Raw genomic sequence first — 14,724 nt, 5'->3', positions numbered from 1 at the left:
AAAAGTTGTTATCAGATCTCGATGTTTGAACGCGACCACATGATAAACATCAGCTTTCTATTAAATTAAAAATCATCAAAATCGGTCCACCCAGTCAAAAGTTCTGAAGTAACATATATAAAAAAATACAGTCAAGAACCTCCTCCCTTTTTGGAAGTCGGTTAAAAAGTGTGGCGACAGCATATATCTAACTATTATAATTATGTCACAATACGTTTGGTGCCATGTTGTTGTGCCAAACAATGCCAGTCTACAAAAAACGATTTAATGTTAACCCACATTTTGAGGAGTTGATGATGTACACGGTGATGTCAACGAATCAGGAACAGGGAGCGTGGCACTAATGGCATCATAAAATGATAGCCTGTCACCTGCTAGATTGAATGATTTGCTGCCGACTCTGAAAGGATGGATTTACCGACCGAGTAATAAAACTGGCTCAAAATCATCAGGGTCCTGGAGAAGGAAAACTTCATTTGAAACCCGGAATGGGGTCGCCGTCAAACATTCGTGGCATTGCTCTAAAATGCGAAAAACTCCTGCAACCGAACTGGCTCCACACGTCTCATCGTTCCTGTGGGCCTAGCTAGTGAGGTCGACAGGGTGGCGCAGAGCTTAGGCAACTCTGCGTTTTCCTGAAGAGTGTCCTAGGCAACACAGTACCTGTCTGACACTGTCTAAATCGTCTGCGATAGACGGACTAAGGCGAAGCTCCAAATTTTGAGTAGTCCTGCTGTGCTCTACCTCAGTTGCATGACAACATGTCAATACTGCCATAGCGCCGAGTGGCAACGTTTCGTTTGACAAAAATTCGGAACTTAAAATTATTGTTTTCTAAACTGAAGTTGTTTTTCGCGAGTTTTTTTTTCTTTGTCGGGAGTCGGGAAGGTAAACAAAAATTCTGGAGAATCCCGCCAAATCCCGACCATCAGGCAACCCTAGGTAGTATTGCGCGCGTATTACTTTTGTTTAGGAACCAGGTGCAGGAAACGTTGGGCGTCTAAAAAACTTAATAAACCGCGATAAAATCCGAAAGAGTTGTTTCAGTAAAAAAGTTATTTGTTTTCATCTATACTAACATTATAAAGAGGTAAAGTTTATAACTTTGTTTGTATGTTGGGGGTAATCTTCGCAAATATTGATCCGATCATGAAAATTCTTTCACTAACAGAAAGCTACACTATTCAGGAGTGACATAGGCTATATTTTATTGTAATTGAACAAAAAATTCAGTAAATAAGAAAAAGATTAAAATATAATATCAAAATGGTAAATAAACTAGCGCCATCTATCGCTATTAGAAAACAATTTATTAGTCTTTCGACGTTATTAATTTAGTCTTATTTTAGCTATCGACGACGTCTTCTCGATTATATATTCGATTCGATTACATATTATTTCTTTAAGTGCTATAAAATTTTTCTTTAAAGTATGTTATTTGGTTAATATAATAATAATAATTAACGCCCAACGAAGTGGGCACGGGTCGGCTAGTTTTCTTATATTTATAAAAGTAATGTCATAGCTTTCTATGTGCAATAATGATATCGTATGATAGTTGATTTAGTATAATTGAGTTACTATTAGTATGATAACTTACAAGAATATAATTATGTTTGCAATAAAATGTACCAAATATTTTTTAATTATACTACTTAATCACATAATCTAAGTTATTTTGCAGCATTTTATCATGTCAATTAAATTTGAAAATTAATAAAAGATCCGTATAAGATCCGCGAGAAAAGTGGCGGATACGGATCTTATTTTCCCCGCGGATATCCGCGGATACGGATACGGATATCCGGAACATCACTATAATCGGCGCGGCGAACCTTGATCCCTATGACAGTTCGTGTTAGTGATGGGTCGTGTCTTTGGTTGTGTCGATAATTTTTTTTTTAGGCAAAGGCGTGGCTTGCTTTCAGCCAAGTTGGTATACATGTTTTAAAAAATATTATAATGTGCATTTTTAATGTCCATTATGTTGTTGTTGTATTAGCCCAAGCGCCGGGGCGGTTTTTTTGCAATGTATTAGACCTTGTATATTTTTTTTGGAATATGTTTAGGGGTGTCCCCTGAATGTAAATCAAAGTTGGCACGGCGGTGCCGGGCCTGCGTCAGCCGCCATCTTGGAAAATGCGTTTTATCGAATATCTCGCGAACCGCGCATCGTACAACAAAAAGTGTTCAGATCATTATTGTAGATTATAATATTTGCCATCTTTTTTATTTGAAACTTTTTTTTTGTTTAACGCATAGGTTGTTAATTATAGCGCTCCAAAGTTTTCTCAATATGGTTTTTGCTAAATATTTAAATTTAAATTTTTTTGCTAATTATATAATTTTTTGTTATTGTAGGTTATAATAATATTATAGGATATTTTTAGATATAGCCACACTATTTGGTCGGTCACTACGACGCGACGCGCGCGATCGCTCGGCGGCCGGGGCCCGGCGCTCGCTTCTTCAGTACGAGTGCTAATGCTTTGTATGCGCCACGTATTTTTTGTTATCGGAGTGTTACTTGTTATTACTGTTTTCTTGTTATTACTGTTTTTTGTTTTTGTTGCTGTTTTGTTATTGCTGGTATTGAAAAATGCCGAAAAGACTACGAAAAACTGTACTCAACAGTGAAACGCGGGAGTTTGTTGTGCGTTTGCGAGATTACTTTGCTCGTGAACAACAAAATGGGGGGCCTTTGTTGCCACTTGACAACGTACGCGACCGTGTTGCTGATGCTCTAGGGATTGGCAAGGCTACCGTTTCCCGAATCACAAAGGAAAAGTTCGGCGAATCATCGATGGAGGAGAATAAACTCTCAACTCCAAAGAAGAAAAAATGTAATAGGGTACATTCCGTCACCAGTCCAGATGATTTCGACATGTCTGCGATACGTAACCATATTTACGGCTACTACTTCCGAGGTGAACTGCCGACTTGTAAAAAGTTATCGACGTCGCTGAAATCAGCCAGTTTATTTAATGGCAGTATGACTTCACTCAGAGTAGTCATAAAAAAATGCGGATTTCAATATGGGAAGTGTGATAAAAGAAAAGTATTAATGGAGCGTAAGGATATAGCATTGATGAGGTGTGATTTTCTACGAAAAATAAAGAAAATAGAGAATTGGGACAATGTGGTCTATCTGGACGAAACGTGGCTTAACGCCAATCACACGGTCTCCTAAACATGGACAGACGATACAGCAAAATCCTGTATCAAAGCTCCTGAAGGCAAGGGCCAGCGTTTGATTATCTGCCACGCTGGTACAGCCAAAGGTTTTGTGCCTAATTGCTTGTGGGCCTTCAAATCAGTCAAAACTACAGATTATCACGAAGAGATGAATTTTGAAAATTTTAAGCAGTGGTTCATAAAACTTTTGGATAATCTGCATGAGCCCCACCATATTTTGATGGACAACGCCCCATACCATTCCGTACAAGTAAACAAACCACCCACCAGCAACAGTAATAAAGGTGAAATACTAGAGTGGCTGCAACGCAATGGTGTGGAGGCTGACAGTCAACTGTTAAAAAAAGAGTTGAAAGAAGAAAGAGTTGAAGAGATGAAAGGGCAAAATCTAAAGGTCACACAGTGATTCGGTTACCACCATACCACTGCCAATATAATGCCATTGAGATGATATGGGCGCCAATCAAAGGTGGGTAATTTGTATTTATTTTAACTTTTATGTACAATTTAATATGTACTTTTACTTCAATCTCACTCTTTTACTTTGCATCATACTCAAAATAAATATTGTTTCAGGTTGTGCAGCCAGGCTTAACACCACTCCGCCATTTACAGCCAATAAAATGATGACATTATTAGAAAAAAGTTGTAGTGAAGTGACTCCGGATAATTGGAGGAAAATCGTAGAAAAGACCAAAAAACTTTGCTACGATGATTGGGATCGAGATGTGCGATACGACACTCTTGAAGATCAACCATTATTGATAAATGTAGGTGACAGCAGTTGCAGTTCAGATTCCGAGTCTGAGACGCAAACACTCATGTCATTATCAGATTCAGAATAAAATACAGAGTGTAACAAAAGTAAGTGATAATACTTTAGGGTGTGTAGTGTCCCTTATATAGATTTCGCTGGCAAAGTAACAGCGCTAAAAGCAAAAAAATTTTTTTGTGATTTGCATGGGGAAGCTCATGTTGCGCTTGACCATACTAATCAAAAAAAAAAATTTTTCGCTTTCAGCGCTGAGTACTTTCACTGTAAACTATATAAGGAACACATGCAAACCCTAAAGTATTATCACTTACCTTTGTTACACCCTTGACCCTGTGTAAGTAAATAAATAATTGTTAAACAGATTTTGTTTCATTTCATTTTGTCCTATAGCTGTTATTTTTTAATTTTCTTGGGTATAATATAATCATGTGTCTATGTATGAATGGTATGATCGTAATATTCTGTTCCATTCTATAATATATGAACTAAAATGTGAGTATGAAAAAAAAATGTGCATTCGTTTCCATTACCGACATTTTTTTATCGATAATTGCCGCCCTAGTCGATAAACGTCACACGACGTAAGTTTTTCAGGACGTAAACATAAATTCAGATTGAGATAACTTCTTGTAAATGTTAAGAATTGTTGAAAATATCAACGGAATATCATTACTAATGGTATAAAGCTACGTAAAATTTATAAATGGCATTTTTAGACGCCCCCAATATGATCCCAATTTAATGGTGACGCCACTACAATGTTATATGGTGACATTAGCTGTCAGTGTCATAGGGATCAAGGTTCGCCGCGCCGAGTATAGTCTATGTCAACCGTCAATGTTACGATATTGTTATTTGATTGGATTGCCGTTCGTTTCTTCGCTGCGCTTGCGTTCGTTGTACCTACTGTGTTTGTTTTTGCGATTATTCTCTATTATTTTTCTTCTAATATTTTTGAGCCGTACTTTTGCCTATGTTTTATTTGACACTGAACATAATAGTGATTCTGACCTGGAATCTATTTTAGGCTATTATTGTAATTGCCTTGTAGGGAACAGGACTGTTGGTTGTTGCTGTCATGTAATGACTGTAATCTGGTACCTTGGTTGGACAAGGCACCAAAACAATACTCAAGCTCCAGCAACATTTTTAGACAACATACTTATAACAATTCAAGAAAATTAAAAATAAAATAAATATTAATTTTTCCTTTTTTTTTGTTTGCCTTGCCTTTGCAATAAAAGGGATACGACCGATGAAAACTTACCTGGTTTAAATACCTATTATTACTGAAACTATATCAGTTTAGGCTTTAATAATTCGAAACTTTTCACTGTTTGAAAACGCCTAGTTTTTTAAATCATAACCATACTCTTACATGTTAACGTCTAGTCTATTGTAATGACAAGTTCTGTGAGTTTGATAATTATAACAATTAAATGTGCCTATTATCACGAGTTTATAACACCAAAAGTCATCGGTGTACACTAAGTTCGAATGTCCATACAAAAATTGGCCATGTCATTTAATAAACCATGTCAATTTTACTGAAAGTATGACAACCGCTGAAAAAAATGCCTGGATTAAGTTTTTTTGGCTCGTAAAGAACTTTTGGAGAAATAAAGAAGTCCATCGACTTTTCTGACCACATCAAGCAGTAACTATTATACTTTAGGCAACTTGGATGCAACATGAGCATTAAGATGCTTTCCATGCATAGCCTCCTAGATCGATTTCCTGAAAATCTTGGAGAAGCGAGGAGCACAGAGAGCGCTTTCATCAGGATATTTGCTTCATGGAGGAGCGCTCCCAGGACTATTGGAGTGAAAATATGATGGCTGACTACTGTTGGATTATAAGAATAGAGTAGAACAGAATAGTAGTAGAACTCCAACTTATTCAAGAAAGTCACATAAAAGAAAGTTTTGTTAGAATTAGATAGTTAAATAAATTGTTATATGACGGGATACCATGTTTTTTTTTGATAAAATTCCCTTCATATCTCGAAAAGTAGAGCTGCTAGCAAAAATCTGAGTACAGATTTAGAATCAGTCTAGAAAATCCATCTAGATCCATAAAAAAACATTCCATGTAACAAAAATGCTGTTGTGTAGTGTAATTATATACACTATATAATAAATTTACATATACTTACATAGATGCAGATAATAATAATAATAATAACATATTTATTTCGGGACTAGCCCATATAGTGTTAGTAATAATTATTCTTATAATCTAGTGTTAGTCTGTTATGCCTGTATTTTATTATTTAGTCATTTTTTATTGTTTATTTAGGCTTTTCTTTTCTTGTATGTGACCAGTGGTTGACTTGGGCATATTATGCACTATTATATTGTGACATCTATTTTTCAACTTGGTTTGTCCTTAGACAGCCACTTCAGTGGCCAGCATATTTTGTCGCATATGTTCTGTTCTCTATTTCTTGTTATTTTTGTCTTGGGTTCAACCACCCAGATTTCAGTTACCAACAGACCAAGGCAATCACTACACAAAAGGTCAACACAAGAAACGCAAGTAATGGACACTTTCTTATCAGCTGTTGTTGTTGCATTTCGAGCATTTTTTCATTATTGTAGAAAGTTCTTACTTACCCTTTACACTCTTAGTATGAATTCCTTTTTTTAAATTCTATAATCTACCACTATGGTAATTTATTAATAATACTAGCAACATAGAATGTCTGTGGTAAGATACTGAAAGATTAGTCTGTGGTGTATTATTAAAACTTATGTGGGTATCCAAAAATTTTTTGAATCAGATCACTCAATCGTAATTATAACTTGATGATTTTAATCTTATTTTTATATAATTCTTAAAAATAACACTTGTGGAGCAATCTTGATCGGTATCGGATGATGCGTATATTTCTTCTACATGGAAAAAAGCGACCTTTGCCCAGCAAAGGGATTTTACGGGCTGAAGCGATAAATTTATATAAATACTTAATATTAATTTGATTTAATTTTTGATTCATGTAGTTTAGTGAACAAGTATACAGAATTTGATATATGATTTTTACTTAGAATTAATATATTATACAATACATTATGTTCTTACTTCACAGGCTGATGTAGGTCTCGGTAAAGGCAAGCCATACACGGTATCTTCCAAAATAGCGAAAAAGAAAATAGGTGGTTATAAACTCAAGGGAGGATTTCCACCAGCTGGAAAGCTAGCATTTCAGAAACGCCAAAGATCCGTTTTGGACTTTGGACGGAAGAGAGGATCTAAACCAAAGATGAGGGGAGTTTTTGGTGTTCCAGGACTTGGCTTACAAAGGCCACAAGCCCCTGACAATAAAACAGCTGAAGATGATCCAGGTGATTATTAAAAAGATGTTCCTTTAAATAGAAATTCCTTTAAATATATTGTAAAGGGTTGTCTTAAACAATAATTAAAATATTATTGTTTTTCTTTTTATGGATTATTTTCAACTTACACTATAGCATAAGTTGGTTGGTTAAGCACTTACACACAATCTGAAATTAATTTCTTATTCTACTAGGTATCACTTTATACTATTGTATGTAGGTATCAACTTATATTATAATATTGTCTTAAATCTACTTATGTCTAATTTAAAATTATTAATTAGGGCGCCAGGAGAGTTTTTATATTCAACTAGCGTATGACAAGCTTGGTTATGTGGAACTTTGCAAAACCTGACTCAGGCTATATGGTATGCTTAGGGACTTGTAGTATGAGAGGGCAATGATTGTGGACTCATCCTCCTTATTTAAAAAAAGGCATTTCCAAAAGCCCTTCGTGCACAATACACCACAAATTTACCACATTTAGACTTTTAAGTAAAGCATAAATAGCATTCATAAATCTGCAACTTTATTTCGCAACTTTCTTTATAAGAACAGTTACTATCTTTCACATTTTACTTCACGTCTCTCAGTTCTTTGTTTAAACTCGCTACCAATTTTTCTCATACTACATACCCAGACATAACAATATTTTTGATGTTTCCTGGGAACAGGAACTAGTTTCCTGTATGCATAAAAAAAAACTATAATACCTAAATTGTTTGATATAAATAATTAATTTGAAAATCTCTTGAATCTGTCTTGAATATTAATTGTCATTAAGAATGTCATAGAAGTGTTTATATCGTAAATTTATATCATATTTGTTTCAGGTGTAGAAAACAAACTAGTATTGTGTTCCAGTAAAGACAAATTTGTACTAACTCAAGACCTCTGTGTGATGTGTGGTGCGATCGGAACTGATTCGGAAGGATGCCTCATAGCGTGTTCCCAGTGTGGACAAACCTATCATCCCTACTGTGTTAATATAAAGGTGAATTTGTGTCGTGTATGGGTTTTATTTAAGACATGACAAATCTTTAGCTGTGTCAATAGACTGAACTCGCTGAATTGTATTCATTTAAATATACGTGGCAATGTAACCTACCTTGTAAGGACACAGTAACAGAAGAGACTATCGTATAGTTGAACTAAAATAGAGTTATTACAGTATTACCTAATTAGTTATTCGTGTTACTTATGTATAATATCCCGCACCTTCCAGACCGTGAGCTCCGAGCTCCACTGTATGTCGTATCCCTTAAAGTGAGCGCTCTCGCGCAGGTGTCGCAAGTGATCGTGAGCCTGGGCTGGCGCTGCCTGGACTGCACCGTGTGCGAGGGCTGCGGCTCGCGCGGCGACGAGCCGCTGCTGGTGCTGTGCGACGACTGCGACACGGCGTGGCACACGTACTGCGCGCAGCCCGCGCTGCCCGAGGTGCCGCGCGGCGCCTGGCGCTGCACGCGCTGCCGCCGCTGCCTCGTGTGCGGCACGCGCGACACGCCGCGCTGGTGCGACAACTACACGGGTGGGTAGTGGCTAGTGGGTAGTGCCAGACGCACTCTTCCGTTATTACTATTGATACTTCGAAAATATTCTTTCTTTACCACTATATATTGTATTCTTTTGGAGCAGTCTTAAATAGTAAACAAATATGGCGTACCTCCGCCAACAGACAATAGAGTAATGTTGTGTAAGTATAGTGAAGTGACACAACGAGCAAATGAATGAACAATATTAATAAGCCATAGATGAAAGTAAAATACATTTTATGTTCAAATATTTAACGTTAACTTATTGCTAAAATTATTTCAAAACCTAATAATATATTGAATATTTTTGCTAAGAATTAGTAGAGGTACAGAATTCCGTATAAAAAAAAAAAAATTGAACATCGAGCATAAAAGGCAACAAATTTATATTTCGTTTATGTGAAACGGTCGGTAAAAAATACGACAAAAATAAAAATTACAACAAAATAGGGCCGGCCTTAAGGAGGCCACCTGTGTCTAGAAAAAAAGTCGACCCGATTAGTATTATTGTCACATTATTTGTATTCACTATGAATATAAAACCTTGCGCCGGCGGCACACTATAACATCTAAGCAAAAGGATTGATAACACTGTTTCTCACGAAGCTCTCATTGGGTAATCCTAAGTCTCATACTAAAGTCCCACTCAATTTTCCTGTGAACTACAATAAACTTTTATGCCAATGCTATGTGCTATACTCTTATATATTATATGGGATAGCATTAAAAATGTTCAGTGTGAAATTGATATTCATAATATAAAATAAAACCTTTACAATAAACACTTTACTATAAAAGATTGACATTTATAATATTTTGTCAGCATTTTTTATGCTCAACATAAGTAAAAAGAAAAAAAAAAAACATAATAACAAATCGCTTTACGGTAACATTGTTTTATAATTTGTTAGCAATTTTTTTTTTCTTTTATTAATTTTAGGGACTTTTGTCCTACAAGGACACGCCAATCTCATTATAACTTTTACAAAATAATCGGAACACGCACAAAAAACTTAAACAAAAATATCTCTAAATTATGATTTGTGAAAATTTAAAATATAGGTAACAAACACGGCCTATTTTATCGCTCATGCTGTATATTCACCTCTAAAAATATTATGACCACATCCTTATTTGCCTCATAAAAAAATATATCAAAATGTCGTATTCCAAAATATTAATTATACTTACTCTTGAAATCCGTATTTTTATAATTTGTGTTTAAAATGATAAATTGATATTTCTTTTTAGTGAAATAAATAGTAAATGGAGTTTTACAAATGTTTGTAAGCTAATGTGTTGTGAAAGTGAGTGATAAATGCGTAAAAAACGTGAATTACGTATTGAAAGGGGTTTGTTTACTAAATAAGACTCTTTCAAAAAAATAGAATATACTCTGACATGTTACATGTTATTAAGAAGAAATGTCATTCATTCCATTTTGAAGTATTTTGATGAACGATGTATTTACTCGCCAATGATTTGATGATGCAAAGATGAGGAGGTCTGATCATGTTTATTGCCTTTAGACATCGATCCGGACACATTCCCCTTAATGCATTTGCTTTTCTCATGGGAAAGGTAACTCCCCCAAATTGCATGGAGTGCGAAAGAACAGAAGATGTCCATCACATTTTGACTGAATGTGTCCGGATTGAAGCCGAGAGAGAGGTTTTTTATACAAAATACAATGTAATACGTAGTAACATAGGGGTTCATAATACTATCCTAGCTTTTCCTCTTAGCGAAGAAGCAAAAAAAATATATAAAATTGTTCAGATATATCTTAAGCGTTGTGTGTAAGATTTAGTGTGTAAAAATGAGGGTAACATGTTCAACCTGTAAACAAATCCTCTATAAAAAAATTAAGATGAAAAAAATCTTAATTTTTCTTTTGATATACCAAAAATGGATAGGAATAGGATATTGCAAGATGAGCGACAGTTATTAAAATTAAATCCAATTTCAATCACGCGGGAAGTATATTATGATTTTGAAGCGTCTATTGTTTCATCCTTATTGTTATATTATGTACGGCTGCTCCTCACAGAGTGTGCGCCGTGCGCGTCGCTGGTGATGTGCTGTGTGTGCTCGGAGCCGTACTCGGACGGAGAGCTCATCATCCAGTGTACCACTTGCTCGCGCTGGCTGCACGCCGCCTGTGACTCCATCCGCAGCGAGGCCGAAGCCGAGGCTTGTTGCCGAGCAGGGTTCGTCCTATCTTTCGGTTCCTTTAGACTTAAGATTCGATGTGTAATTGAAAACATTATTTTATCGAATGTAAAGTCCAATAAGATTTATAGAAGAGTCCGCTGTCGCAGATACAAGTGCGTGATGTGCCGCGGGCGCGAGGTGCCGCCGCCGCACATGGCGCGAGCCGTGCAGGCGGCGGGCGCGGGCGCCGCGGGCGGGGCGGGCGGCGCGGCGGCGGGCGCGCTGGGCGGCGCGGGGGCGGGCGGCGCGGAGGGCGAGGAGCGCGCGCGGCCGCGCCTCACGCCGCTGGCGCTGGGGCTGGCGGGCGAGTACTACGTGGACGACGTGTGCCTGTCCCAGCGCGGCGCTCACCACATGAAGCAGCTGGAGGCCGAGATGGGCATAACGCACACTCGACGCAAGAGACGCTTCAAGAACGAGAACACGGAGAAGGACGCCGGTGAGATTTATATGCTTTTACGACGTCGTTACATACTTTCTAAGGGGTTTTAGCGTTACGTCGGAAGATTCGTGCTTTGTAGCATAAAGCTTACCCAACTAAAGTGCGTTCAACGAGCCGAGATACCAACCGTAAACAAACAAAATTTGAGGTCATTCAACTATACAGGGTTTTGTAACCTTTTTTTTACTTACACCAATTTTTAAAATGCAAAATATATTTAATTTTGATAATTACTTAATTAAATATAATTATGTATATAAGATTAGATACTTCTTAAATAATAATTATCAAAATATAAAAATCATCCCGGGTGCTTCAGGACACAGAATGAAAGAAAAATAAATAATACTAAATCAAAGGGCCGTCCGCGGTCCGAATGTTTTCAAAGCCAGTTAAAATATCGTTCGACCTTGCAGAGAGACGTGCAGCAGATAGCAAACAGACAAGATAGAAAGAGATAGACTATATTTTGTTTGTTCCGTCGTCGCTACGAAAAAATGATGGGCTTTGTTTACGTTTGGTCTCTTCTCGTTGAACAGACTTTAGACAAGACATAGGAAGTAAAAAACTTTTAAATTAGATCCCAATATTCAAAATTTAAACTCATCATTATTTATTATTCAAGATTTATATGATACATGATGAACGTTTGATGCATTTAGTAATTTAGAGAGGATAACAAATTTAATTTGTTCAAACGATTTTACAAAATTATACTCCGGCGGCTCAGAGAATGCGTTCCTGACACCTGTCAATTCATCATGACTAGTGATGTACAATAAAAAACATTAATAATATTTAGTAACTGAAATGTTTTTAAATAAAAGGACAGCGAGTTGTCAGTGACACCGTTTATTCACGACTGACGCGGTCATCGAGCGCGACAATCGATGCGTCGATCGACCGTTATATTACACCTCCACCCTTATTTAAGACATACATTAAAAAAAAACGATTTACAAATATACAGCATTTACATAACCTTACATAAGCACATACACACAACAGCTATGAACTATTACCTACAACAATCTATTTTGGTACAATTAATAGCTTATTTAAATGTTAAACCCTAGTTATTCTATTAATTAAACAACAACAAAAAATAAAATAAAAATAACAATAAAGAAACAACTATATGTCGAAAGATGACATTATTTCATCCTACATCTACGTATGGGACGAGACCGAGGCGGTTCAATGGGAGGCGAGGGTTGCTGTGTGTTAGTTGGGATTGATTCCACGCATTCCTCAATTTTCTCACGTTCGCGAGTCGGGCTGTGGGCTAATGCGTGCGCATCGTCCCCGGGGTTGTTTGTGTCATTGTGATTGTTCATCCAATCATATCTTGTGAATTTTTCGCATGCTTCTTTTAAAAGCATCTTCATCTTTTTCAAAATCAAAGTAGTAAGTGCAGTGCAAAGTAGTAGTAGCTGCAATGGCTGCCGATTAAAGAAAGGCGAAAATTGAGAATTCTCTGTACCCTCTATTCTGTAATTTCCAACCCTTTTGCTCCTTCTTATTTAAAATCTAAATTTAATTTTCTCTCTAACACTCATTCTAGGGATCTTCGTTCTTCTCTTAACCTTACTCTATGCATACCTTCTCATAAATCTGGTTTTGTGTCTAATTCTTTTACAGTTAATGCCATCAGACTGTGGAATGAGTTACCGGTCAACATCAGGCACTCTCCTTCTCAACTTTCTTTTAAAACCCAGGTTAAAAAGTGGTACCTAAAAAAACTCTGTCAATAGCCCCTCCTTATTTATCTTTTTACTCTCCTCATCTTAGGCTTACATTAAATATAGCTTCATGTCATGACATTTCTTCGTGTGTTTACTTTTGTTTGAACATATTTTTTTTTCTTTTTCTCTTTTTTTTATATATTTTGTTTGTAATATGTATATATGTATATATATAAGTATATTTATGTATTTATATGCGTATGTTTATTTTGCTTGTATTGTTTTATAGTCCTACCTCAACACTTACTTTTACTATTTTTTTTTACGCCTTAAGGTTGACTGGTAGATAAGGCTGTACGGCCTTAAGTCCGCCTTTTGCGCAACGTGTTATCTTGATGTGTTGTTTTGTTGTTTTTTTTTTTGGAGTTGTGTAATAAAGTTTAAATAAATAAATAAATAAATAAGTAATTTTAATTTCAACGCTTTTTCGTGGTGTCGTTTTACGTGGTTTGACTTTTAAAAGCTATTGTTTATTATATTTGTTAATTAAGTCATTGTAATAATTTTAGCCCAAAATTAATACATTTATTGTAAGTTGGCATAATTATTCAAATTTTAATGTTATCACTCGTTAATAAGGTAAATATAAGATCTTTAAAATTTTGCCGTAAATTTACGCCAGTTCAAAGTTATATCGTCTAATCGAACACGATCTGTCAGAAACGCATTCTTTGAGCGGCCAGATTATATAATAGTTTATTTCATTTTTATTAAAAAATTAGCTGTAGCGCGTTGGGACGCCTTTTTTTCTCATACCAACTCAGAAACTTCTGTGGCTCATGCACAACATTTTGCTGAAGATCATGACATGATCAAATGCATAGTTTACGATTCTATAAAGGAGACAAACATTCATTTATTATATATAGATTAGCATTATTATAATATGCTACATGGTATTGTCCTATACCTACATAAATAAAACTTAAGTATCTAACATAGATTTTTGTATGTTGGACGCTGGCATGTGGATTTAGAAATAATGGCATCTATTGAAACAGTGGTTCAGAATGCAGAAGGGGAGATGGGTGACGAGACCAAGCCTGACAGCACGGCTGAAGTCAAAGAGGAACCAGGTGAGATTTGAAACTTATACATATTGCATATTTTTTAATGAAAATAAATTGTGCCCAAGTAATTGTTCAAAATAAATTTCATTACATTTTCTATATATAGGATTAGCATCCAACACCAATCTTAAAGAAGGCATTCTTTGGAATGTTGCAAATGACGGACCCGTACCTGAAGGGTTCACAATTTACACTACGGATTCGGGCCTCACCGTGTTGCGGAGGAAACGACAGAGGAACTTGAACAAGCTCGGCATCGGAGGGTTTGTAGTAAGACAAAGACATACAACTGCAAAAGCTCAAGCTGATGATGAAAAAGAAGGTGATGGGACGCAAGGTTCTGGAGGTAATCTAGAATTTTTTTCATTGTTTTATTAAATGTTCTGTTATATAGATATTAATTGTATGTAATGTTC

At 36.1% G+C, this 14,724-nt stretch overlaps 1 protein-coding gene across 1 annotated transcript in view; it reads left to right on the top strand.

Annotated features, from left to right (window-relative positions):
- Window positions 1-14,724, top strand: part of LOC123655110 (histone-lysine N-methyltransferase 2C-like) — an 83,839-nt gene that overhangs the window by 10,943 nt on the left and 58,172 nt on the right. Inside the window, 8 exon segments of the mRNA XM_045590948.1 lie at window positions 7,059-7,314; window positions 8,139-8,299; window positions 8,590-8,833; window positions 10,888-11,047; window positions 11,159-11,237; window positions 11,313-11,490; window positions 14,216-14,314; window positions 14,415-14,654. Of these exon segments, the coding sequence (XP_045446904.1) occupies window positions 7,059-7,314; window positions 8,139-8,299; window positions 8,590-8,833; window positions 10,888-11,047; window positions 11,159-11,237; window positions 11,313-11,490; window positions 14,216-14,314; window positions 14,415-14,654 (1,417 nt within the window).

The sequence above is a fragment of the Melitaea cinxia genome, chromosome 7 (assembly GCF_905220565.1).
Source record: "Melitaea cinxia chromosome 7, ilMelCinx1.1, whole genome shotgun sequence".
In the NCBI taxonomy this organism is placed as follows: Eukaryota; Metazoa; Arthropoda; class Insecta; order Lepidoptera; family Nymphalidae; genus Melitaea; species Melitaea cinxia.
Note: the sequence above shows the minus strand (reverse complement) of the source record. Positions and strands in the feature narration are given on the sequence as shown.